At 48.0% G+C, this 25,325-nt stretch overlaps 1 protein-coding gene and 1 non-coding gene across 4 annotated transcripts in view; both read right to left on the minus strand.

Annotated features, from left to right (window-relative positions):
• The window catches only part of ZWILCH (zwilch kinetochore protein), a 72,567-nt gene extending 47,564 nt beyond the window's left edge, over positions 1 to 25,003 (minus strand). For all 3 annotated transcript variants that reach the window (XM_058665643.1, XM_058665644.1, XM_058665642.1), the window contains exons 1-10: positions 24,937 to 25,003; positions 21,756 to 21,807; positions 19,400 to 19,495; positions 17,395 to 17,513; positions 9,086 to 9,285; positions 8,052 to 8,122; positions 6,952 to 7,107; positions 5,797 to 5,868; positions 2,676 to 2,769; positions 453 to 502 (exon numbers count right to left, since the gene is read on the minus strand). In XM_058665643.1, the coding sequence (XP_058521626.1) occupies positions 453 to 502; positions 2,676 to 2,769; positions 5,797 to 5,868; positions 6,952 to 7,107; positions 8,052 to 8,122; positions 9,086 to 9,285; positions 17,395 to 17,513; positions 19,400 to 19,495; positions 21,756 to 21,807; positions 24,937 to 24,989 (963 nt within the window). In that variant the 5' untranslated portion in view covers positions 24,990 to 25,003. The remainder of the gene's footprint in view (positions 1 to 452; positions 503 to 2,675; positions 2,770 to 5,796; positions 5,869 to 6,951; positions 7,108 to 8,051; positions 8,123 to 9,085; positions 9,286 to 17,394; positions 17,514 to 19,399; positions 19,496 to 21,755; positions 21,808 to 24,936) is intronic.
• LOC118759371 (U4atac minor spliceosomal RNA) lies at positions 18,850 to 18,998 on the minus strand. The gene has a single exon (XR_004996163.2). It is a non-coding gene; the product is annotated as a U4atac minor spliceosomal RNA (small nuclear RNA).
• Positions 25,004 to 25,325: the final 322 nt, after the last annotated feature.

A 25,325-nucleotide genomic window follows, 5' to 3' on the forward strand; every position in this document is an offset into this window, starting at 1 on the left:
CACCAAGCCGGAAAATTGTTTCAAAACTGTAATTTCTAAAAGGAAGCACTCAACATTGCTGTCATGTGGAAATCTTTATGAAACTATCTATTTCTTCCTCTATCAAATAAGAATATACTAGTTTAACTTAGTAATATCATATTATAACAATCCATCTGAGAGTGTATTTAACATATTCATTTCTATATATCTACAAATGAGCAACCAAATTATTATTTGCAATTAATTCTCCTAAAGATACTTACCAGTTATTAAGGAAAACAAGCACCAGTGCTGAGATTGAAGACAAAAACGAAGCAAAACAAAACAAAAAAGAGCTATACTCTCAACACAGCCCTGAATATAAGAGCCTGACTATATGAGCTCCAACTGGGACGGTATAACATAAAACCTAACACACAACACCATCGTAAGGGATTTCAGGAACACTTCCGTTGGCAAGATTCACTCACCTCTGTGTCCTTTCTCGTAGAGTCACCAAATCCATCTAGCTGCTTCAAATCTAGAAAGCAGAAGTTGGTTAACTCTTCACTTAACTTTTCTGCTCTGAAAATTATTTCCATTCTCATCTCCTTTTCAAGTGGCAACTGGAAAGTGTAACTGGGGGTTCCAGGTAATTCCTAAATGCTCCAGTGAGAGGAATTTGGGGTACATGTCATGTAAGGGTGAGAGCAGGAACCGAAGGGATATTGCAGTTCCTGGTACACAATGCCTGGCACATTTTCCTCCAGTGTCAAACATGTTTATGTCACATAAAATTTTTTTTTTTAAAGATTTATTCACTTTATTACAGCCAGATATACACAGAGGAGGAGAGACAGAGAGGAAGATCTTCCGTCCAATGATTCACTCCCCAAGTGAGCTGCAACGGGCTGATGCGCGCCGATCCGATGCCGGGAACCTGGAACCTCTTCCGGGTCTCCCACGCGGGTGCAGGGTTCCAATGCATTGGGCCGTCCTCAACTGCTTTCCCAGGCCACAAGCAGGGAGCTGTATGGGAAGTGGAGCTGCCGGGACCAGAACCGGCGCCCATATGGGATCCCGGGGCTTTCAAGGCGAGGACCTTAGCCACTAGGCCACGCCGCTGGGCCCCTGTCACATAAATTTTAAATTAAATCTTACTGATTTTTAAAAAGTTTGTATTTTTTTTTTAATTTTAAGATTTTTATTAGAAAGTCAGATATAGAGAAGGAGAGACAGAGAGGAAGATCATCCTCCATTGATTCACTCCCCAAGTGACCACAATAGCCGGAGCTGAGCTGATATGAAGCCGGGAACCAGGAGCTCTTCCGGGTCTCCCACGCGGGTGCAGGATCCCAAGGCTTTGGGCCACCACTGACTGCTTTCCCAAGCCAACAACAGGGAGCTGGATGGGAAGTGGAGCTACCGGGATTAGAACCGGCACCCATATGGGATCCTGGCACGTTCAAGGCGATGACTTTAGCTGCAAGGCTACTCTACTGGGCCCATGTTTTATTTGTTTTTATTGGAAAGGCAGATATACAGAGGGAAAGATACAGAGAGAAAAATCCTCTGTCCACTGGTTCAATGCCCAAGTGGCCACAATGGCCAGAGCTGACCTGAGCTGAAGCCAGGAGCTTCTTCTGAGTCTCCTACACAGGTGCAAGGTTCCAAGGTCTTGGGCCATCCACTACTGCTTTCCCAGGCTACAAGCAGGAAACTGGAAGGGAAGTGAAGCACCTGGGACATGAACCAGCATCCATATGAAATTCTGGGGATACAAGGTGAGGATTTAGCCACGAGACCATCATGCCTGGCCCAAATCTTACTAATCTTTTTTTTTTTTTTTAAAGATTTATTCATTTTATTAAAAGTCAGATATACAGAGAGGAGGAGAGACAGAAAGGAAGATCTTCCATCCGATGATTCACTCCCCAAGTGAGCCGCAACGGGCCGATGCGCACCGATCCGAAACTGGGAACCTGGAACCTCTTCCGGGTCTCCCATGCGGGTGCAGTGTCCCAATGCATTGGGCCATCCTCGACTGCTTTCCCAGGCCACAAGCAGGGAGCTGGATGGGAAGTGGAGCTGCCAGGATTAGAACCGGCGCCCATATGGGATCCCGGGGCTTTCAAGGCGAGGACTTTAGCCACTAGGCCACGCCGCTGGGCCCAATCTTACTAATTTTTAAAGATGACTGAGATCACCAACATTTGTACTTCACAACAAAAGCTGCCCCCGTTTAACCACATTAACGCTCTCTCTATATATTCTAATAAAAAAAAAAGATTAGGTCTAAAGATACAACATGAATTAAAGTATAGCAGGTATAAAGTCTCCATTAAGAACAAACAAGTCAGGGCACGGCGCCTAGTGGTTAAAATTCTTGCCTTTCATGCTCTAGGATCTTATACAGGCACTGGTTTGTATCCTGGCTGGTTCACTTCTCATCCAGATCCATGCTTGTTGCCCTGGAACAAGCGGATGGCCCAAAGCCTTGGGACCATGCACCCGCATGGGAGACCTGGAAGAAGCTCCTGGCTCCTAACTTTGCATCGGCTTAGCTCCAGCCATTGTGGCCACATGCAAGGTGAACCAGAGGGTAGAAAATCTTTCTCTCTGCGTCTCTCTTTCTCTTTTAATATGACGAAGTGCAATTAAAAAACAAAACAAAACACAGACAATAACCAAGAATGAATGATAAAAACGAATACCGTTCAGAAATTCCTGCACAAGTTCCACAGCAGCTTTTGCTTCCAGAGGCTCGAGCCACTCGGTGACACCAGTCCTCATGCCATCAGCCAAAACCTATGGGAAATTGCACAAAGCCCAGGAGTCTGTTAGCAGAAAACACAATGTAAGTTGCTTAAGAATATCATTAACCAAGCCCGGCATGGGAGCCTAGCAGCTAAAGTACTTGCTTTGCACGTGCCAGAATCCCATATGGGTGCTGGTTCTAATCCCGGCAGCTCCACTTCCCATCCAGCTCCCTGCTTATGGCCTAGGAAAGCCCAAAGCCTTGGGATCCTGCACCCGTGTGGGAGACCCGGAAGAGGCTCTGGGCTCCTGGCTTTGGATCGGCTCAGCTCCAGCCATTGTGGCTGCTTGGGGAGTGAATTACTGGACAAAAGGTCTTCTCTATCTTTCCTCCTCTCTGTATATCTGACTTTCCAATAAACTAAAATAAATCTTTGAAAAAAAAAAAAAAAAGAATATCATTAACCGTGCTAACATTCTGGAGTGTTAGTCCCTTGCCAACCATGTCATTTAATCCTAACAAAACTTTAAGAGAGAGTCGCTGCTGTTTTTGAGATCAGGAGGATAAATCACTCAGTCCCGGTCAAATGGTTGGTCACGAGCAGTGCCAGGATACACAGCCAGCACACTTGCTCTGAAGATGAGCCCAGGTGCTGCAGGGGTCAGGACTGAGGCCACTGGGCCTGCCCTGAAGACACTGGTAACTGGTTAGGGACAGACAGTGCAAGTGGTATCAGCAGGAAACAGACAATGTGAAACAGAATGGGAGCTCATACAAAAACACAATAAATGTATAGATCTACACAGATTTTAAAAAGGGCACGAGAGATGGGCTTGGGAACGTGAGAGCCCAGCTGCCAGTGACATGTGGCTTGCCTGGCTTGCAGCGTGGGGAGAGCATGGGATGATCCCAGCCAGGGTACAATAGACCCCTAGGGAATGGTGGGAAATATGACTACAGGCAACGCCAGTTGGAACATCCAGGGATCTTACAACGTACCAAGATGACCACTGTACTTGGGACACAACAGTCACTGTAAATTTCGTGGGGAGGAAAAGTACATGACCAAGCTGACAGGTGAGTAGACCCACCACTATCTCTGGTGATCACTCTGAGAAGGGCAGGGTGGCACTCAGCAGCAGCATAGCTGGTCTGGGGGTTACGCAACCATCGGAGGCCCAGATGTCAGCGTGCTCACCAGCAGGAGGGCAAGAGTGTTTGCCAGGTAGACCAGGATGCATCCACTGGAGGGTGACAGAATGTGAAGCAGGGGAGCTTCTGCAAGCTGGGAGCTAAGGCTGGCAGGGTCAGGGGTTCAATGGGAGTACAAGGTGTGAGATGAAGCTAAAAGAAGAACTAGCAGTCAATAAGCATACAAAAAGCTCCTCCTCCTCATCAGCCATCCGGGAAATACAAATCAAAACTGCAGTGGAATGATACTGCATCGTAGCTATTATCAAAGAACAAACAATAGCAAAGGTTGGCAAAGACACAGAGATATTAGATGTGACAAACACTGCGGGTAGAAATGTTAATGGTGGGGCTGGTGTTGTGGCACAGTATGTCAAGTCCCAGTCTGTAATGCCAGCGCCCCAGAGGAACACCAGTTGTTTGTTCAGTTGTCCTCACTTTCAATGCACCTGGGAAAGCAGCAGAAGATGGTCCAAGTGCTTGCGTTCCTGACACCCACATGGGAAGATGCAGATGAACCTCCTGGCTCCTGGCTTTGGCTTGGTTCCCCCTTTTCCCTCTCTCTCTGTACTTCATTCAAATAAGTAAATAAATCTTAAAAAAAAAAAAGGGCCCAGCACAGGATCCTACATGGGCACTGGTTTGTGTCCTGGTGGCCCCACTTTCCATCCAGCTCCCTGCTTGTGGCCTGGGAAAGCAGTAGAGGACGGCCCAAAGCCTTGGGACCCTGCACCCGTGTGGCAGACTCGATAGAAGCTCCTGGCTCCTGGCTTCAGATTGGCTCAGCTCAAGCTGTTGCAGCCACTTGGGGAGTGAATCACTGGATTGAAGATCTTTTTCTCTGTCTCTCCTCCTCTCTGCGTATCTGACTTTCCAATAAAAATAAATCTTTAAAAATAAATAAATAAATAAATCTTGGAAAAAAGAAATGTAAATTGTGGCCATTTTGGATAAGATACAGCTTAGCAGTTCCTCAAAAAGTCGAGACTCAGAGGGCCCGGCGCGGTGACCTAGAGGCTAAAGTCCTCGCCTTGAATGCGCCGTGATCTCATATGGGCGCTGGTTCTAATCTGGTGGCCATGCTTACCATCCAGCTCCCTGCTTGTGGCTTTGTAAAGTAGTCGAGGACAGCCCAAAGACTTGGGACCCTGTAACCGTGTGGGAGACCTGGAAGAGCTCCTGGCTCCTGATCGGCGCAGTACTGGCTGTTGAGGTCACTTGGGGAGTGAATCATCAGACGGAAGATCTTTCTCTCTGTCTCTCCTTCTCTCTGTATATCTGACTTTGCAATAAAAATAAATAAATCTTAAAAAAAAAAAAGTTGAGACTTAGAGCGGCTTCAGCCAAGGTGTGAAGACATCTGAACCAAAGTGCTGATGGCATCACTCCCCACAGCTAGTAGAGATAACTGAGATGGGCTAACTAAATGTGTTATGTCTAGGCAGCAGAATATTGCTTAGTGAGAAACCAGGGACAAAGCACCACAGAAAGCAGATGAGTAGTTGCCAGCAGTTTCTCACAGGTCTCCCACACAGGTGCCGGGGCGCCAGTACTTCCACCATCTTCCACTGCTTTCCCAGATCATTAGCAGGGAGCTGGATGAGAAATGATGGAGTTTCAGTGGAGGTTTAGCTTGCTATGCCATAATGCCAGCCCTTGTAAGCTGCTTGCTTCTTTATTATTATTTATTTTATATATTTATTTTGTACATAAATAAATAAACCACATTAAGTGAAAGTAAACTGCCCAAACCATCATGAGTATCTAACAGCCACGTAACATCTGGAACACATTTTGAAGAATGCAAAGTTAAAAAACGCTACCAGCAAACACTGTCATAAAGTGCTGAGGTTGGAGAACATCAGGAACTGTGGAAGGATACTCACGAGGAGGAACCTGAGCTCTCTGTGGAGATGATTCAGACGACCTCTGGGCTCTCCCAACTCCACTTTGATATTCTAAAAAAGTTTACAAAGTCTGTCAGTTTGGCTGGTAGTCCCATAGGCCTTTGCATCTCATAGCAGCCACACAGCGAAAGCTCCCAACCATTAAGCACCGATGAAAGGAGAAATCAAAGCCAACACCTCGTTCTGAACCTCCCACCCAGGGATCCTATGGATCCTGCCATCCCAGTGGGGCAACCTAAACTTGGGCCACAGTGGCGCTTATTCTCCAGCTCAACCAGTGGCAGCCTCCTGAAGCAATGGCCACTCTTGCCCCTGAAACTTCAGGGGGGCACGGAGGAGAAATGGAAATCAAGATTCTCTCAAGAGTCACCAACGACTAGACATCAGCACACACCAGAAATAAGGCCCCCAAGAAATATGATCAGACCCCTATTTTAAACCAACAACATGATGTCCTCATCAGGGGGACACGGCTTTAGAAACTGAAGACCTTTAAAAAAAGGCAAAAAAAAAAAAAAAAAAGCAGATGTGAATATGCCCAAGTCTTCAGAAAGACCATGGGGAGCCTGGCAAGAATCAATGCATGGCCAGCAGTTCTCTGCGCCAGAACAAAGTTATCTTTTCATTCCATTTCTCCACAAACTTTCAGAAGTACCCTCACACATACATTCCTATTAAAGGAAACAATGACATCCACAGTGTAATTTTTCACGGTCCTATCATCCTGATGGAGTTAGTGTTTACTGATCCAGGTTTCTGTGAAATGGTTGAGTTCCTACTGTACGTGCAATTTTATATTTTTCCCTTTTTGTGTTTAATAAGCACTTCTTAGTAGAGACTACTGTTTACATTATTACAAACAGCAGAGACAATTTAATGATGTCATGTTATTAATTCCTAGAAAATTCTTAGGTCCCGGAAGCACAGGGCTGTGGACAACTGATAGTTCATTCAGCTTGCCGGGCAAACTTCCACTGACCACTGTGGTGAGACTGGAGGGACCAGGCTAGCCCTTCAGAGTTGTTTAGCCACAAGGCCACTCCCAGGCCAAGAAGCCCACAGCACCAACCACAGGCAAGCACATGCACACTGGGGGTCTTCAGGGCCAGCTGTGACGGGAAGGGCCCCTCCTACCAGAGTCGCAGCTGAAGAGAGCGGAGGGCTTTGAAGAATCTCATCCACAGGACTCCAGGAGATATCCAATACGATCGTAGTGTGTGATGTGCCGATGGTCTCATCCAGGGCAGTGGACTTGAAGAGCTCATACTGGGCAAAGCCCTTGGTTGTGACCTGGAAAGAACGCACCCAGCAGACAATCAGCAAAGCTTTCACGTAGTCAAATGCTCACCACACACATTCTTTGAGGGCCAGATGTTTGGCAGAGTGTGTAACCTGCTACGAGGGACACTCACATCCCAGGCCTGAGTGCATGGATTCGAATCCTGGCTTCACTTCCCACCCAGCCTCTTTCCAGTGCACACTGGGCAGCAGCAGTGATGGCTCAGGTAACTAAATGCCTGCCACCTGCACGAGAGACCTGGTGGCGGCTCAGGCTGCCTGCCCTGGCTATTGCAGGCATTTGGGGAATAAATAGCGGATGGAAGATCCTGATCTCAATCTCTCTCCATATCTCTCTCTCTTTCCTTGCCTTTAGAACAAACTAAAAAAATCAGACACAAGAAAATATTACTTTGATTCCTATTGCGAAAAAAGAAAAGGTACCATATTCCATCCTTTCGTTCCAATGGAAAAGTGAAACAAATCTTTTAAGTCACAAAGTTTAGTTCAAGTAGCAAAGCATGAATACTCAGTTCTATGTTTCTGGGTTCTGCATCTGTGGACTCAAAACTCAGTCTATCTGTACTCAACAAGTACACAGTTTTTCTCATGTCATTATCCTTAAATAATAGTGCTAACAACTGTCTACATGCCTTGTGTATTATCAGTAACCTAGACACAATTAATCCATACAGACTATATGCAAATATTTCACTGTTTTCTCTAACTGACTGAGCCTCATTAGATTCTGGTATTCGGGATTGGGTACTAGAATCAATTCCCACGGACACTGAAAGTTGACTATTTTCAGTCATCGTTGATATGAAAATCAACACAAACAATTTGGTTCTACAGGAAAGTATGTGGTCATACCGGGGATGAGAAGATATTCAACCTGCAAACAGAGGAAGGCAAGAGCTTGAAGAAAACAGAATGAGTAGAAGAGAAATACTCACAGCAGATACGTGATGCCTTTTCTTGTGTAAATTTTTTAGGTGTTCAAGATTTGCCAGATAACCTTTTTCAGCTGTAGGGCATTTTTAAAAGAAAATAATTATTCAATTTTGATGGTACCATAACATTAATAACTGTTGAAGTTAATCATAGATGAATGTTTATAAAAGAATGAAAGTAGAACAAAGATAAATACCACCAACAAAATAGAATTAAATACCTACTGTGATATTAGAATTACATTGTCATGGATATTTGTGTGGTAGCAGAGTAGGCTAGTCCTTTGTTTGTGGCACTGGCACCCCATATAGGTACCAGTTTGAACTCCAGCTGCTCTACTTCTGATCCAGCTCCCTGCTAATGGTTGGGAAGGCAATGGAGGATGGCTCAAGTGGTTAGGCCCCAAAACACATGTGGGAGACCTGGGAGAAGCTCCTGGCTCCTAGCTTCGAACAGTCCAGCTCTGCCCATCATAGCCGTTTGCGGAGTGAACCAGCAGATTGAAGACCTGTCTCTCCCAGTCTCTTTGTGAATCTTTCAAGATAAATTAATCTTTAAAAAAGAAATTACAAATGCTGGGCTTAGTAAGGTGCCAGGATTCAAGTCCCAGCTCCACCTGATGCCAGCTTCCTGCTAATGCACACCTAAGAAGCAATAGGCAGGGGGCTCAAGTAGTTGGGCAACTAAAATTGTATTCCTACAGGCCATGGCCTGGTTGCAGTGGGCATTTGGGGAGTGATGCAGCGGATGAGAAATCTCTCTCTCTGCCCTTCAAATAAATACAATAACCAATGATATTATCATTCTATGCAGTGTTTTTATCCTCCAACGAAAACTACACACACACACAAAATCAAATGAAGCCCTAACACTCCTGCTCAGATTTTTAAAGAGCTATTTCTGTTTCCTGGGAGGCTTACTGGTGGATGCAAGGCACACACCAGCGTACACTCATGGCCAAAAGCAAAGTCAAAACCATTGCTTTCACTTCCTCATAGCACTTGTCAGTTAACTACACATATAGCAGAGTACCCACCTTTACAAGTGACCACATACAGGACGACCCCTGTGGTGCTGTCATTTGTGCTGACAAGCTCAGCTCCTAGCCAACAGGTACCTTCAGGATCTGAACTGTCGCATCTTGCCCAAAGAGGAGGGAGGGCAGTAACTGGCCGATCGATCTTCAAATGGGTCATGTTAGGGTTGTGAGCCATGGTGTACAACCCGATTAACTGCCTTGAAAATGCAAGGGGAAAATAAATACATACATACATACATACATACATAAGAAAAAAGAAAACATAGGACCCAGCACGGTTGCCTAGCAGCTAAAGTCCTTGCCTTGCATGCGTCAGGATCCCATACGGGTGCCAGCTCATGTCCTGGCAGACCTATTTCCCATCCAGCTCCCTGCTTGTGGCCTGGGAAAGCAGTCGAGGAGAATGACCCAAAGGCTTGGGACCCTGCACCCATGTGGGAGACAAGAAGAGGCTCCAGGGTCGTGACTTCAGATCGGCGCAGCTCCGGCTGTTGTGGCCACTTGGGGCGTGAGTCAATGCAGGAAGATCTTCCTCTCTGTCTCTCCTCCTCTCTGTATATCTTTCAAATAAAAATAAAATAAATCTTAAAAAAAAAAAAAAGAAAACACAAGAGAATAGAACAAATTACAGGGGACATTGCTGATCCAGCAAGAATTCTTCTTTTAAAAAGATATCCTGAGAGACTTCACAGAAAGAGAAAAGCCAAGTGGAGAAATGCAAATCAAGATAAACTTCACTCTGAGGAAGACCAGCAAAAGGGCTCACCAGGAAAATCCATGTGCATATGCTAAAGGTGAGACCGAGAGCAGCCCTGGAGCCAGGGACTTGGAGCAGCAGGGCAGGGGCCTAGTAAGGAGGCAGTTGTTAGCACGGCAAGAGCCGCCACTGCTCCCTGGGACAGTCAGTCACAGGTGCGAATGCTGTTTCCAGATTTTTATCCTTCTTCTACAGTTGTACGAGACAATGTACCTGATATCAGGAAATATACAGTGAAATATTTACTGCTGGAAGGAACATAATGTCTCTAATAATCTGTCAATTTAAAACAGGTATGTTTGCTCTATATTCACACACACAATACTTAGATGTATTGTACATATGTAAGAACACATGTGATTCACATCTTACACAAGGGAATCTCAAAGTTCATGGGAAAGGGAATTAAAAGATCAATCTGAAGCATTTGGTGCAGCTGTTAGGAAGCTGCTCGGGGCACCCACACCCCCACCACAGTGCCTGGGCTGGACTCCAGCTTCCTGCCAATGTGCCTCTGGGAAGGCAGTGAGCAACAGACCCCGTACCTGGGTCCCTGCCACTCAGGAAGGACACCCCCACGAAACTCCTGGCTGCTGGCTCTGGCCCGGCCCAGACCCAGAGAATGGCAGGCACCTGGAGAGTGAAGCAGCAGGCGGGAAGATCTCTGTTGGCTTCCCTCAGCCTTTCAAATAAATATAAAAAATTAAAGAAAAAGAAAACCTAAGTTGGGAATAAGAATCTGGCGTGGGGGTTAGGATGCCAGGTGGGAGGCCTAAATCCCACAAAACTCTCGGTCCAACCTTGGGCTCCACTCTCAGCCCCAGCCTCCTGCTAACGCACACCTAGGGAGGCAAGTGGCTGGGTCTCTGCCACCCACATGGGGGACCAGGCCCAAGGTCCTGGCCTCCGGATGTGGCCTGTCCCAGCTCTGCCTACTGTGTGCATTCGAGCAGTGAGCTGGTGGGTGGCAGAGTTTTGTCTCCTTTATTCCCTTTCAAACAAATTCAGTAAATTAAAAGAAAAATATTTCAGATCAATTTGTTTTCGTTACCAAAAAATTATGAAATCCATGCAGTTTTTTTTACAATACATATTTTCCATGAACTTTCTGAAGCAACATCTTAAACATACACATTGTTAAGTATATAAAGCATGTTTAGACACACGACTATAAATTGCTTTGTGTATATAAATACACAGACACACAAAGAAAATGACTTGTACCTGCCACAAAATGCAAACAACTGATGAATCTGAACTATGCTACACAGAGGTTTGTGTTATTCTTGTAACTTTCTGTAAATCTGAAAGTACTTGTGCGTCAAAATTAAAAGTTACTGGAAAATGCAGTTTGAACTTGTATTTCTCAGGGAGATGAAAACTGAATTTATTAGCAACAGATGTTTGAGGATAGAATTTTGAAGGGATGTTATTTTCAAGAGGAAGTACAGTAATCCCAAGAGGAAGACTAAGAGGCAGGAAGAAACGGAGTGCCAAGCAGAGACAAGCACGTGCCTCGCGCATATGAGCCTGGTGGGAGACAACACAACACACAGCAAGTCGCGGGCAGAGGAGGAACAGGACAAAGCGGACTAAAATCAAGGCACTATGAAGGAGCAGATTTAGCTGCAGCCAGAAACTTTCTGAAGCATCCAGAGGGCAAAACCGCCAGCACAGTAATTTTTTTTTTAAGATTTATTTATTTTTTATTACAAAGTCAGATATACAGAGAGGAGGAGAGACAGAAAGGAAGATCTTCTGTCCAATGAGTCACTCCCCAAGTGACTGCAACGGACGGTGCTGCGCTGATCTGAAGCCGGGAACCAGGAACCTCTTCCAGGTCTCCACACGAGTGCAGGGTCCCAAAGTATTGAGCCATCCTCGACTGCTTTCCCAGGCCACAAGCAGGGAGCTGGATGGGAAGTGGAGCTGCCGGGATTAGAACCGGCGCCCATTGGGATCCCAGCGTGTTCAAGGCGAGACTTCAGCCACTAGGCCACGCCGCCGGGCCCAGCACAGTAATTTTCTTCTAGTGTTAGCTGCAGAACGCCAGGACTCTGGCAGCAGGGCCTTTTGGTTCTGCATGGGTCCCCACGGTGGGAAGGCCGGAAGTGAGGCACCAGGACTCCTAGGAGCTGCCCCGCTGGCATGCCGGGTGCAGTGATTCCTCACTGGCAAGACATCTCTAGGCACTACAGGACATTCGCCAGTCACACCACAGGCCACTACATGCCAAGGGCTCCCCTCCTTCGTCTACCAACAGAAACTACTCCCCTGCTGGGCTGGGCAGTATGGTACTGGAGGCTAAGGCCCTGCCTGTGATGCCTGTAGCTCCTGTCAAAGTGCCTGACAGTACCAGCTGCTCTGTGTCTAATCCAACTTCCACTAACCCCCATGAGAAGGCAGACAGACTTAGCTTCAGCCTGGCTCAGTACCAACTACAGTTGGCATTTGACAAGTAAACCTGTTACTCTACCCTTCAAATAAATAAATCCTAAAAAACAAAAACAGAAACATAGGTCAATGTCATGGAACAGCAGTTTCAGCTGCTACCTGCAATGCCAGCATCCCATACGATACCAGTTCAAGTCCTGGCTGCTCCATTTCCAACCCAGCTCCCTGTTAATGCAACTGCAAAAGCAGCAGAAGATAGCTTGAGTGCTTCGGACCTGGCACCCACATGAGATGTGGAAGAAGCTCCTGGCTTCTGGTTTCAGCTTGGCCCAGCCCAGCCCAGCCGCTGTAGCCATTTAGAGGATGAACCAGCAGATGTATCTTTCCTTCTCTCTCTGTAATAAGATTTCTCTTTCTTTATTTGAAAGGCACAGTTAGAGGGATGGAGAGTGAAGAGAAAAGAGAAGGGGAGACAGAGAGATGATGCGAGAGAATGGATGGGGGAGAGAAAATTTTCAATCTGCTGATTCACTATCCAAATGGTTCCAATGGCTGGGGCTGGATCGAGGTAAAACCAGGACCTGGACCATGGGTGAGGGGGCCCAAGTATTTGGGTCATCTTCTGTTGTCTTTCCAGATGCACCAGCAGGGAGCTGGTTCAAAAGTGGAGCAGCTGGGGTATTGAAATGGCAACCACACGGGATGCTGGCATCATAGGCGGCAGCTTTACATGCTATGCCATGGTGCTAGCCCTAAACTAAATCTTACAGAGCATACTACTCTTGGCCCTGCTGTCACTACCTTGTGGCAGAAGGTACCTAGGGGGTGGGTGTTTGACCGTGGGGTTCAGCTAAAAGGAATCCTCAGTAATGTGGTGGCTGCTAAGGCTACCTGAGCCAGGTTGGACCCAATGCTTGGGCCTCTGACCATGGACTCATGGTGAGTGAGTCTTGAGCTTTTGGGAGGCCAGAGTGCCAAGTGGAGCGAGGCTCTGTCTACTGGCCGTCCGGCAGCGAGCTCTAGGGTTTATTGGTATGTAATTGCTGCGTAGAGACATCCATGGATAAGGCCAATGTGAGTGTAGGTGAGGAATGAATCCAATGTCACTCCCAGCTTCAGGGTCACTGAAACTGTTGGCAAGCGTGGGGACTGAGACCTGGTGGTTTGGAGGGGACAGTCCGTAAGATCTGTTTGGGTCAGACTGATTCACCAGTCCACATGGGAGTCCTGAGATGGGCTGTTAGTGCACAACATCACTCACTGCCACACGCCAGCCCACATGAAAGCTACGGCTGAGGGCATGTCTGGCAGGGCTAGATCCCAGTACCTGACTGAGTGTCAGAACAGGGGACGGGTCACATTAGGAAGGGTCATGACACCAACCAGCACTCAAGAACCAGGTCTGGGGGTAGATTCTGCGAGGGATAAATGGGCCCAACCCTGTGGAAATAAAAGTCCCATTGGTTAGCTTAAGAGTTGGGGGTGGTGATTCATGGAACCTGCCATCACTCATGGGTAAAGAAACCAACAACCATCTGGGCAGGTCAGGGCAGCAGTACCCGAATGCACATTCTAAAACTGGGTGTGTGGTGGACCAGGCTGCAATGTTCACCAGCTAATTACAAGGCCAGGATAGAGGGGTAGACTATGCTGGGCATAGGCCTAACATCCATTAGCATGTATGAGATCTGAGTCTGGGAGTGGGTCAAGTGAGGGAGCTTGGGAAACTCCCCTAGTGGGCCATAACTCTCACTGACAATCACATAGTCTTGACCTGGCAGTCGGGCAAGCTGGGCAAAGTAGCTCCAACGGCTGGCTAATGTGTGGGTTGGTTGTGGAAGAGGGTGGACTGGGTGGGGCTGAGCAACCCTTAGCTTAGCAGCAGGAACAGAGATCAGGCTGGAGCTCCGGTCATGCTGAACTAGGCTCTTACATGGCTCTTGCTGGTTTGCATGAGTATCTAAGGCAAAAGCCAAGACAGGCGAAGGGCTATGCCAAGCTGGATCAGAGCAACCACAGGAATGTGTATGATCTATGGCTGCGAACAAGCCTGGTTGGGGAATTAAGAGGACACCCTGGCTGAGTTGGCGTTCCCACTGGTGAGTGCCAGGGCCAGAGTGGAGGCTGCGTTCTGGTCTGGCTATGGCTGCAGTGTCCCTTAGCACAAGTGTGGACTGGGACTGGGCACACTGAGCCGGGTTAGACTCCAGCACCATCTGGTGCTCTGGAGGACCAGGGTAGATGTAGGATGGACTAGGCTAGGTCTCTGCCTCTACTGAGCCATGTGTGAGCATGGATGAGCTGTGGCTGGGCTGGAACATCCAACAGTAAGAACTAGAAGGGGTTGAAGGCCAGTCAGGAAAGGCCACAGTTACTGCCAGGACAGGAGGTGGACTAAACAGGGATGGCCCATGAACCCACCGGTATGTGTGAGATCTGGCATTAGAGAGAGGTTCTGATGGAGGAGATTGGGAAACCCCTCTGTAAAGACACAGTCCCTGCAGGTGAGCACAAGAACCACGATAGGGAACAGCTCAGACATGCCAAGAAAAGGTACCCATCAGCATACATTTGGCATAGGTTAGGGGCGGACCAGACTGAACCAGTTTACATCACCCGCTGGTGCATCCGAACACCAGAACAGAGTGTGGGTTGGGCCAGGTTTGACTGCAACACATACCAGTACACGGTAAGGCTGGGATTGGGTGCCTGGTGGGATGAGTTAGGCTGTAACCCCCACCAGCATAAGCTGGCATTGGGGGTGTGCTGAGCCGGGCCAGGATAAAGCATCCATTGGTAAAAACCAAGGTGAGAGAGGCCATACCACACTGGGCGGCATATCCAACCAACAAATGTAAAAACCAGGGGGAGGGGGCAGGACCAGTGAGGGAAATGTGGAGGGTTCCCTTGCTAGACCACCACTCCCACTGGAGAGCATGAGTTGGGATGGGAGAAGACCAGACCAAGCATGGCTGCAACACCTGTGGGCCTCATGTGAGCTGGATCAGGGAAAAGCCAGGCTGGGTTGACTGCTCCTACTGGTGCAAGCATAAATCAGAGTGGGTGAGGGTTGACTGGGCTGTGCCACATGAGCTGGCAGAGGCTGGCACTGGGGGCTAATTCTGTCAAGTTAAACTGCAGAACCACCTGGAGAGTGCATGATCCTGGAGTGGCAATGGGTCTAGGAGGGAAATACTGGGCATCTCCCGCTGGGATTATCACTCCCACTGGAGAGCATGAAAACCAGGACTGGGGCATCAGTGGCTATACAGAAAGGTACCCACCAGCATGTGAATAGGCTGGATAGTGAGGCTGGTGGGGTTGAACTAGGCTTCAGTGCCCATCGACATGTACGAGAGCTGAGTGGGATGTGGGACAGACTGGACAGGTCTGCTGTGCATGCTGGTGGGCACGGGAACCAGGGCTGGGGGTGAGTCTGGTGGAGGTTATTGCAGGTCGCTCCAATTAGGCTGCAGCTCCCACTGGTTTGCTGAGGGTCAAGTGTGTGCTGGGCAGAATCAGGCTGGAGTCTACACCCATTGGTTTGTGCAGTAGACAGGACTGGAAGCAGAGCTGACCCAGCAGCGTGGCCACCAGCATATGCATAAGCTGACTGGGGCAGACTGTGCCAGACCCGATATTGGCAATGTACACACAAGAATCAGGTCTGGGATCACCTCACACGAAGTTTCTTTGGGGATCCCTCCAACTGAACTGCTGATCTCAGAACCCCAACCATGAAAAGAAGTGCAAGTTCCATGGTCTGACCATGGAGTGCGGGTGTCAAAACTTAGCCTCAGGCCCGGCAGCGTGGCCTAGTGGCTAAAGTCCTCGCCTTGAAAGCCCCGGGATCCCATATGGGTGCTGGTTCTAATCCCGGCAGCTCCACTTCCTATCCAGCTCCCTGCTTGTGGCCTGGGAAAGCAGTCGAGGACGGCCCAAAGCTTTGGGACCCTGCACCCGCGTGGGAGACCTGGAAGAGGTTCCTGGTTCCCGGCTTCAGATCGGCACAGCACCGTCTGTTGCGGTCACTTGGGGAGTGAATTATTGGACGGAATATCTTCCCCTCTGTCTCTCCTCCTCTCTGTATATCTGACTTTGTAATAAAAAATAAATAAATCTTAAAAAAAAAAAATTTAGCCTCCTTTGAGGCTCAGACAGAGCAGTGGACAGCATATCCAGGTGCACATGGAGAATATGGCAGTCCATTGAAGGCTGCAGAGGACACCTAGTACCGCAACAGAGAACAGCAGACACAGCACATCAATTAATCACCCCAGCCAGGTGTTGGCAGTGAAAGTCTGGGCAAACAGAGACTCATAAGTGGACTATGTCAACCAGTGGATTCTGCAGCGATTTCATTGTGCTTGGAAAGGCAAGACTGGTAGCAATTCAGAAGTGTTTCAGCTATCAAAACCACCTGAGCAGGACCCTCGGAGCATGCCCCAACCGGGGACTTGGGATGGTGGGAGGGTAGGTGGGGCTTCTCCCTTTATCTCCCCCCTTACACCAGATACAGAAAAGGAATAATACTATAGAAACAAAGGTCTTACCCACTTTCCTGTAGCCCTTGATCCTTTGTGCCCTAATCAGCTATGTAAAGACTGTCAAAACAAATTAATTTTTAAAAAGGGCCCAGTGCAATGGCCTAGCAGCTAAAGTCCTCACCTTGAACGCACCAGGATCCCATATGGGCAATAAAACTTTTTATTTATGACTTTGCAATAAACCTTTGCAATAAACCTTACAAAAAAAAAGCACACTACTCCTGCCTATTTCCAGTGAGCACTGGGTACATCCCTGGGGGAGGAGGACCACTGGAGAAACAGGGAACTCTGTCATGAAGGCAGTGAAGACACACTAAGATTTTAAGCAGGGAAGTGATACAGCCTGGTTTTAATTTTATCAACATTACTCTGGTAGCCAGGAGGAAAAGTGACTGAAGGGGACCCAGATCAAACACAAGGGAAACTATGGTACAGCAACGATGAGCGGGCAGAGAGGGCTGGGGGAAGGGACTGCAGCCACCCCGGTCGTGGCTGGGTTCTGCATGGGCTTTCCAGAAGAGCCATCCTTGGAAAGCTGAAGCTGGGTGTTGTCCCCCAGCGTGTACCAGGACCTTCCTCCCCTTCCCCCACACTGAGAAAGAATTTACCTGGCTCTCCCGACTGGCAAAGCAAGGGGCCCCACATTTTCACCAGTAGAGAAATCCGAAATGGCAGTTTCTTCAGGCTGTGGTTCTTCCACATGACTCGTCTCTTCCTTTTCTAAAGGCTTTAAAAATATTTGCTTATTATTCAGCCAAATAAAAGACCACTTCAAACAACAGCCAAGTCCTCACTATGCTAGGAGATAATTACAAAGGACATAAGCTGTTCGTTTTTCTACTCTTCAGCACAAATGATTGGGTTACACAAGAACTATAGCCACAAACACACTTTTGTACCAACAGAGTGTGTCATCAGAAGCATTTCTACTGTCCTACAGAGGACACTGCCCTTAGTGGCCACTGGTGAAGGGGGCATCTTACGCCCTTAGAAAGAGAAGCGTTCCTGGGCCTGGTACAGTAGCCTAGTGGCTAAAGTCCTCGCGTGAATGCGCTGGGATCCCATATGGGTGCCAGTTTGTGTCCTAGCTCCCCCGCTTTCCATGCAGTTCCCTGCTTGTGGCCTGAGACAGCAGTCGAGAACGGCCCAAAGCCTTGGGACCCTGTACCCGCCTGGAAGACCTGAAAGAAGCTCCTGGCCCCTGGCTTTGGATTGGCTCAGCTCCGGCTGTTGTGGCCATTTAGGGAGTGATTCAGCAGATGGAAGATTTTTGTCTCTTTCTCCCTCCTCTCTGTATATCTGACTTTCCAATAAAAATAAATAAAACTTTAGAAAAACAGAGAGAGAGAAGCATTCTAATGTGGCTAAAATGACCAGCTAAAAGCAAAATGCCAGAAGAAAACTGTGGGAGGTGCCCAGATGTGGACATTTCCATTCTCCAAACTGGAAGACCCTCCTGCTCAGCTGTGACCATGGATGCACCGCCCTCCTCCTAGAGCTATCAGCTCCGCCAGTCCCACTAAGAACAGGCATGAACATTTCCTGCACATCACTATTTGGTTTCTAAATTCTGTTATGTTAATAATGTCACGCCCACATCAAGGAGTACTACTCAGCAATGAAGAGAAATGAATTACTGATATCCTGAGAAACTGGGCGAGTCCTAAAGGTGTTACATGAGGTGAACATCCATGCTGTGGGAGTCCACACATGGCACTTGGGGGAAGAAAACACCACAGTGAGAGAAGGGCTCAGAGGGGGCCAGGCCTGGGGCTGGAGGAGGCTGTCATCACACAGGAATGCTGTGCACCCGCTTTCTTGGGAGATGGAGCTATTCTGGATCCTGGTGATCACAAGAACTGATATGTGTGCAGAAATTCATAGAACCGCAAACAAAAGAAGTCGGCTTAATGATCACTTCATATTTTTTCTTTTCTTAATGAGACCACCAGAAATTTTCATATTACATTTGTGCCTCACATTACATTTCTATTAGACCATACTTGTTACTCTTGAAAGAATTCACTAGTGCTGCTAAAACAACATATGTTTAAGAGTACTTTTTTTTCACCACTAAGGCAATAGCTGCAGGCGGTGCAGGTGTATAGGTGTAGGTGCAGGTGTAGGTGTGTAGGTGTAGGTGTAGGTGTTAGCAGTACTGTCCTTACTAGGCATTCACTGGACAGTAGCACAACCCCAAGAAAAGGATGGTTAGAGAGTATTTTTAAGGAATAAAATAGTATAACCTAAAATCAAACAACTGGGACCAACATTGCGGTTTAACAAATTAAATGGCCGCCCACAACACCAGCATTTCACATGGGTCTGAGCCCTGACTGCTCCACTTCTGAGCCAGTTCCCTACTAAAGCAACTGGAAAAGCAGTGGCAAGTGGCCCAAGTACGTTAGCTCCTGCCATGCATGTGGGAAACCTTGCTGAAGTTTCTGGCTCCTTGTGTGTCAGCTCTGCCCAGCCCTGGTCATTATGGTCATTTAGGGAGTGACCAGTGGACAGATGATCTCTGCTTCTGTACCTCTGCCTTCTAAATAAATAAATGAATAAATAAATTTCACTTAAATAAATAAACCATCTTAAAGCCCAAGCATGACTTACCACTTTTTCCACAATGAATGTAACGTCATTTTCATTCAGGATATTTCTCAAGGGATTTGGCTGCCCTTTGCTGATCAACTGTACTTGAACGTCAGCCTGTTCAAAACAGATGATAAACCATGTTACTCTCACATATATTTTTCATACATACTTGCAAACCTAAGAGCGGTTCTATGCAAACGGACTGGAAGAGGGAAGCTGAGTGAGACCGTGTTACAACTTCCTCTGCAGGTTCAGAAAATGCAGCTCCCTGCTTCAAGGCCTCCCTGTAGCGCACCTGGCCTTGCAAAGACCCTCCCGACTCATGGCATTTCCTGGTAGGCCCATTCTGTCAGCACCTCACTAAGCATTGTGCTGACTGCATTACCCAACTTTAGAACTTCATCACCTGCTAAGACCTACGTATCTTTTCATTCCAACTGCAATGCATGTTTGTTGTAGAAAGCTTCTAGACATCGCTAAAAGAAGTTTCCTTTTGTTGTTGCTGTTTTGTTTTTACATCACTATAATTCTACAACTCAGCTCATTCACCACCGTTACTGGTTGGTCTGTCTCCACCAGATCTTTTTCCAGGCACATGAACAAATCTATCCAAATAGAAATGCATCTTTTTGGATATCCAGAAACAATCTTGCTCAGTGGCTTTATACAGCGATACTCTGGCTGTCTAGGCCCATAGCTCCAGCATCACTGTGTGAAATCCACAGATCTCAACACTTGGATCTTCAATTCTGCTAAGATGAAACCCGACAGTCACACGCCTTGCAAACACACCCTATCTACACACACGTTTGCCCTTCCATCACTTCTATCTGCACCCTGAGTGTTTTCAGGGCCTGTATATCTGCTCACTGATGAGGCTCTGTCATCTCTGATGACAAATCTCCTTCCTTCCTGGAACACTTCATCTCCCAGGCTGACTCCTGAGGTGGGAGGGCCAAGCACACTAGGTTATTTTCATCTGAGATTTGAGGACTGATGTGTGCCATCTAAAAAGATGTCTTGACCTCTGGCTCCTATGAAATGCGCTCTTATCTGGAAGCAACCTCTGCAGATGTGATCAAGTTAAGAGAAGATTCTATCTGGAACAGGACAGGCCCTAAATCCAATGACTGCTGTATGTCAGGATAGAAAGATTATAGAGACCTAGACACACAAGGAGAAAGCTGTGTGCTAGGGAGGGAGCTAAGCAGATGTGTCTACAAGCCAGGTAGCACCAAGGCTTGCTGGGAATCACCCAGAGCCAGGAAGAAGCATGGTGAGTGGCAGGAGCCCTCTACAGCCTCCAGGAGAGGCACGGCCCTGTCCACGCCTAGATTACAGTCTTAGAATCTCCAATACTGGGAGAGAAAAAGCTTCTGCTCCACTAAGCTGCCTCATTTGTGGTACCCTGAATCAGCGGCTCTACAAAATTGACCCATAACAAGCAAAAATAATGCATAAGGATGAGGCTGGGCTGCAGCACCCATGGGCTCATGAGAGATACAGGGCCGAGGCAGAACTGATCAAGCTGTGGCCACTGGTATGTGCGCTGGTTGGTGTAGGTGACAGACCGCACCTGACCCTGCACTGGCTGGCACACGTAAGAGTCTGAGGTCACACCAGGTAAGGTCTCTTGGGAGGACTCCCTGATTGGATTGCTGGACTCAGACTTTGGTCACAGGGAGAAATCACAGGATGTGTGGTCCAACCTTAGAGTGCACTGGGACTGGGCCTCCTCAGTTGCTGATGCCTGTGCAGTGGACAGCATGTCCAGATGCACATGAGGGACAAGACAACCAGCTCAGGGGATGTCAACTACTTCATCAGAGGATGGAAAGCAGAACAGGTAGGACAGTTCTCCTGGACAAGCTTTGCAGCATCTTCCTGAGTCTGTGGACACACTAAGGTGGACTTTGCCAAACCATACATCTTGGAAATGAAAGATTTCCTCAACCTGGGAGCAATGAAACCAACAATGTTTCAGAACTATCAAAGCCACTCAAGTAACACTGTGGGAACACTTTTCCACCTCGGGATCTCTAGGGCATCATCAAAGGACCATCTTCCCCTCCTCCCCTGCAGACACAGGAGAAAAAAGACTAAAACATGTGACCCCCCCACCCTAATCAGAGGCCCATACAGGCATGCATCCCTCTCACCTATACAAACAATATTAAAAAGCTAAAAAATAAAATAAAATAAAAACCTACAGGGGAATATCAGTAACTGGGCCTGGATACATCTGATCCTTGGGTTTGATAAGGGAAAGGTGTACCTGCATTGTTCCATGAGAATCCAGCCCTCCCTCCTTTGCTAGTTCTACAACTTTGCCTTGCAAATCAATATTTTCTTAAAAGTAACAAATGGCTCATACCTCATAGATAAATGGGCCCTTAGATATTCCTTTCTTTTCTTCATTAAATTTCCTGAAAAACAGAACAATCATTTGTGCTGTTAAACTCACCAGTTAAAAACATCACTTCAATTTTGTGTGACCTCAATAAGAAAAAAGTAGGACAAAAAAAGAGAAAATGACATGATGTAAAGAACAGAGACTCATGACAGCGGTTGCAGGCAGCAGTCCACAAGTGGGTCCGATGGCTTCACAGAGGTGGCTATGGAAATGGGGTTACTGTTGATCTCATCTATCTTGCCAACTGTACCACAATTAACATGATGCTGGAGAAAGGATCTTTCACATACCAGGTGCATAACCAAGAAGGTAAAGCAACTTTAAGGATTCAGGCCTTAGGTTTTTCTTTTTTTTAAGATTTATATATTTTTCATTGGAAAGTCAGATTTTACAGAAAGAAGCTGAGACAGAAAGAAAAGATCTTCCATCTGCTGGTTTATTCCCCAGGTGGCCGCAAAGGCTGGAACCCCCTCAGAGTCTCTCATGCGGGGGCAGGGTTCCAAGGCTTTGAGTTATCCTCTACTGTTTTCACAGGCAACAATCAGGGAACTGGAAAGGAAGTGGAGCAGCCGGGATCAGAACCAGTGTCCATATGGGATCCTGGTGCATATAAGCTAAGGACTTCAGCTACCAGGCTAACATGCTGGGCACCAGAGATTAGATTTCTATGGCTGTTTTATGAGCCCTTATTAAAAAACTAGGAAATGTGAGTAACTGGCATAGGTGTTACAGCACAGCAGCTTAAGCCTCCCTTTGGATGTGCTAACTACGTCCAACCCAGTTTTCCACCCATACGTTAGAGTCAGCAGGTGGTGGCCCAAACTCCTGGGTTCTTTCCACCATGCAGGAGACCAAAATGGAGCTCCTGGCTTTGGCAGACATCAGAGTTAACAAGCAGATAGAAGATCTTTCTCTCTGCCTTTCAAAAAGATACATCTACTTCAAAAGCACCAAATTAAGGTATCACTTAATTCAGTTCTTAAGGATCTATTTATTTACTTGAAAGTGAGTTTTAGAAAGAGATCTTCCATCTATTAGTACACTTCATTTAAGAAAGTTTGTATACAGGGCCCGACATGGTAGCCTAGCCTTGAACATGCCGGGATCTAATATGGGTGCCGGTTTGTATCCCCTGCAGCCCTGCTTCCCATCCAGCTCCCTGCTTGCAGGCTGGGAAAGCAGTCGAGGACAGCCCAAAGCCTTGGGACCCTATACCCGTGTGGGAGACTCGATAGAGGCTCCTTGCTTCGGCTTGACTCAGATCTGGTAATTGAGGCTGCTTGTGGAGTGAATTATCAGACAGAAGAGCTTCCTTTCTGTCTCTCTTCCTCTCTATGTATCTGAGTTTGCAATTAAAAAATCTTAAAAAAAAAAAAAAAGAAAATGAAAGTTTGTAAACAGTGATCCCAACCAAAGCAGGTAAGCTCTAAGCTACTAACATAGTAAGATGCACATCAGACTGCAGACACTGAGAGACAAAAGCATCACTGGTCCCTGAAGGAAGCCAAGACAGGTGTTTCTCAGGCAGCTGGCCTGGGGCAAGGCTGATTCTTAAAGATGGCTGTCTTTTGGGCCCAAGCGATAGCATAGCGCGGTTAACATCCTCGCCTTGAACCCGCCCGGGATCCCATATGGGCCCCGCTTCCCATCCAGCTCCCAACTTGTGGCTTGGGAAAGCAGTTGAGGACGGCCCAAAGCCTTGGGACCCTGCACCCATGTGGGAGGCCCAGAAGAGGTCCTGGCTCCTGATTGGTTCAGCTCCAGCTTTTGCAGTCACTTGGGGAGGGAATTATCAGACTTTGCAATAAAAATAAATCTTATTTGAAAATGGCTGTCTTTTAATATTTATGTATATATTTCATTTGAAAGGCAGCTTTACAGAGCAGGAGACACAGAGGGACACATTTTTCATCTGCTGGCTCGCAATCCAACTGACTGCAACAGCAGAGTTGAGGCCATCCCAAGCCAGAAGCTTCTCCCGGGTCTCCCAAGGGAGTGCTTGGGCCACTCTCCATTGCCTTCCCAAGTCCTAAGCAGGGAGTCGAACCAGAAGTAGAGCATCCAGGACACAAATGTGAACCAATTTGGGATGCCTGCCCACAGGTGGACGCTCAGCCTTCAAAGCCACAGTGCCAATCCCAAGATATACTTGACTGGATCCGCTGAATAAGGCAACGATTACAGGGTGACACCTGCTCCCACAGGCAAGAAGGAGTCCCAGAGAGTGAACCCAGAGGAGACCTTGATCCTGAAAGCCAAGAACTCACTCCACAGATTTTACACAGCAGAGATCTTGCTGGGGTTAGGGGGAGGGGCACAACGTTTAAGTGCAGCACAACAGCAAAGACCTCGCAACACTGCCAGGTCACAGCAGGCTGTGGCTCAGGGAGCTCAGCTGCCACCTGCCTCGCTGGCATCCCATCTGAGGGCCAGTTCCAGTCCCACCTGCTCCAGGTCGGATCCAGCTCACGGTAATGCAGCTGGGAAAGCAGCAGAGGACGGACCAAATGTTTGGGTCCCTGCCACCCACACCCAAAGAAGGCTGCTGACCTTGGCCTCACCTAGCACTGACTGTGGATCAGCAGGTGGAAGTTGTTTCTCCCCCTGCGACTCTTACCACATTTAGGAAACAACGGGCTAGAGGGCATCAGTAGATCCCAAGCTACAACCACCTGCTGGCAATCACCATTTCCAGGATTTGTCACCGAGGCACCTACAGGTGCAGCCCGCCACCTGCGTCCCCGCTCCAACGTGGGAAGCAGCGGGTGCTCCTCGGATGTAGGGAGGGACACTCCCGGGGGCAACCACACTGACACGGTAGGCAGTCTGCAAGGGCGTTAGCAGCTGCTTTTCCCCTCTCTTGGGGGCGCCTCCACTTATCCCAGAGTTGTGCACGCCACATGCACTCCACTGCCAACACTGGTTCGATCTACACAGACGTGCTCTCCCGGAGAACAGGAGCCAGCTCCCACGGGGGCCCAGGCCGACACAGCCCGCCTCCCTCCGCCCTCCTCCAGGACTCCGCAAAGCAGAGGCGTGAATCCTCCACCAGCGCCACAGGAGGCCCGGGGCGGCAAGCGGGACACTCCGGGGGACAGGAGCCGAGCCCGGACACCAGGCGACGGCAGGAACCACGACTCACTGCAGCAGACCAGCATACAGCTCCTCCGCCGCCCGGTTGGCCCGCGCCCACATCCCGCGCCCGGAGTCGGACCGAACCCGCCACTTCCCAACTGAATCGCGCGCCCCACCGCTGACGTCACGGGCCACGACCCCGCCCCGCCGGGACTACTTTTACAACGCTCCCAGTTCCGTTTTTCCGACAAGTTCAATTTTTTTCTCTCAGAACTCCCAGATTCTTGTCTTCCTTTCTCCCGTGACCTTCCATTTCCATTAGGGAGGGAGGAAACATATTTTTAAAAGTGCAGTGGTGGTGGGAGTGTCAAAGGGGGAGAAAGTCTCGCGAGAGTTCATCAAGCCCCTTCTCCGTGCGGAAGACTCCGTGAAAAAAGAGTCCCTGGGTTCTGAGCA

This window comes from Ochotona princeps, chromosome 6 (genome assembly GCF_030435755.1).
Source record: "Ochotona princeps isolate mOchPri1 chromosome 6, mOchPri1.hap1, whole genome shotgun sequence".
Taxonomy (NCBI): domain Eukaryota; kingdom Metazoa; phylum Chordata; class Mammalia; order Lagomorpha; family Ochotonidae; genus Ochotona; species Ochotona princeps.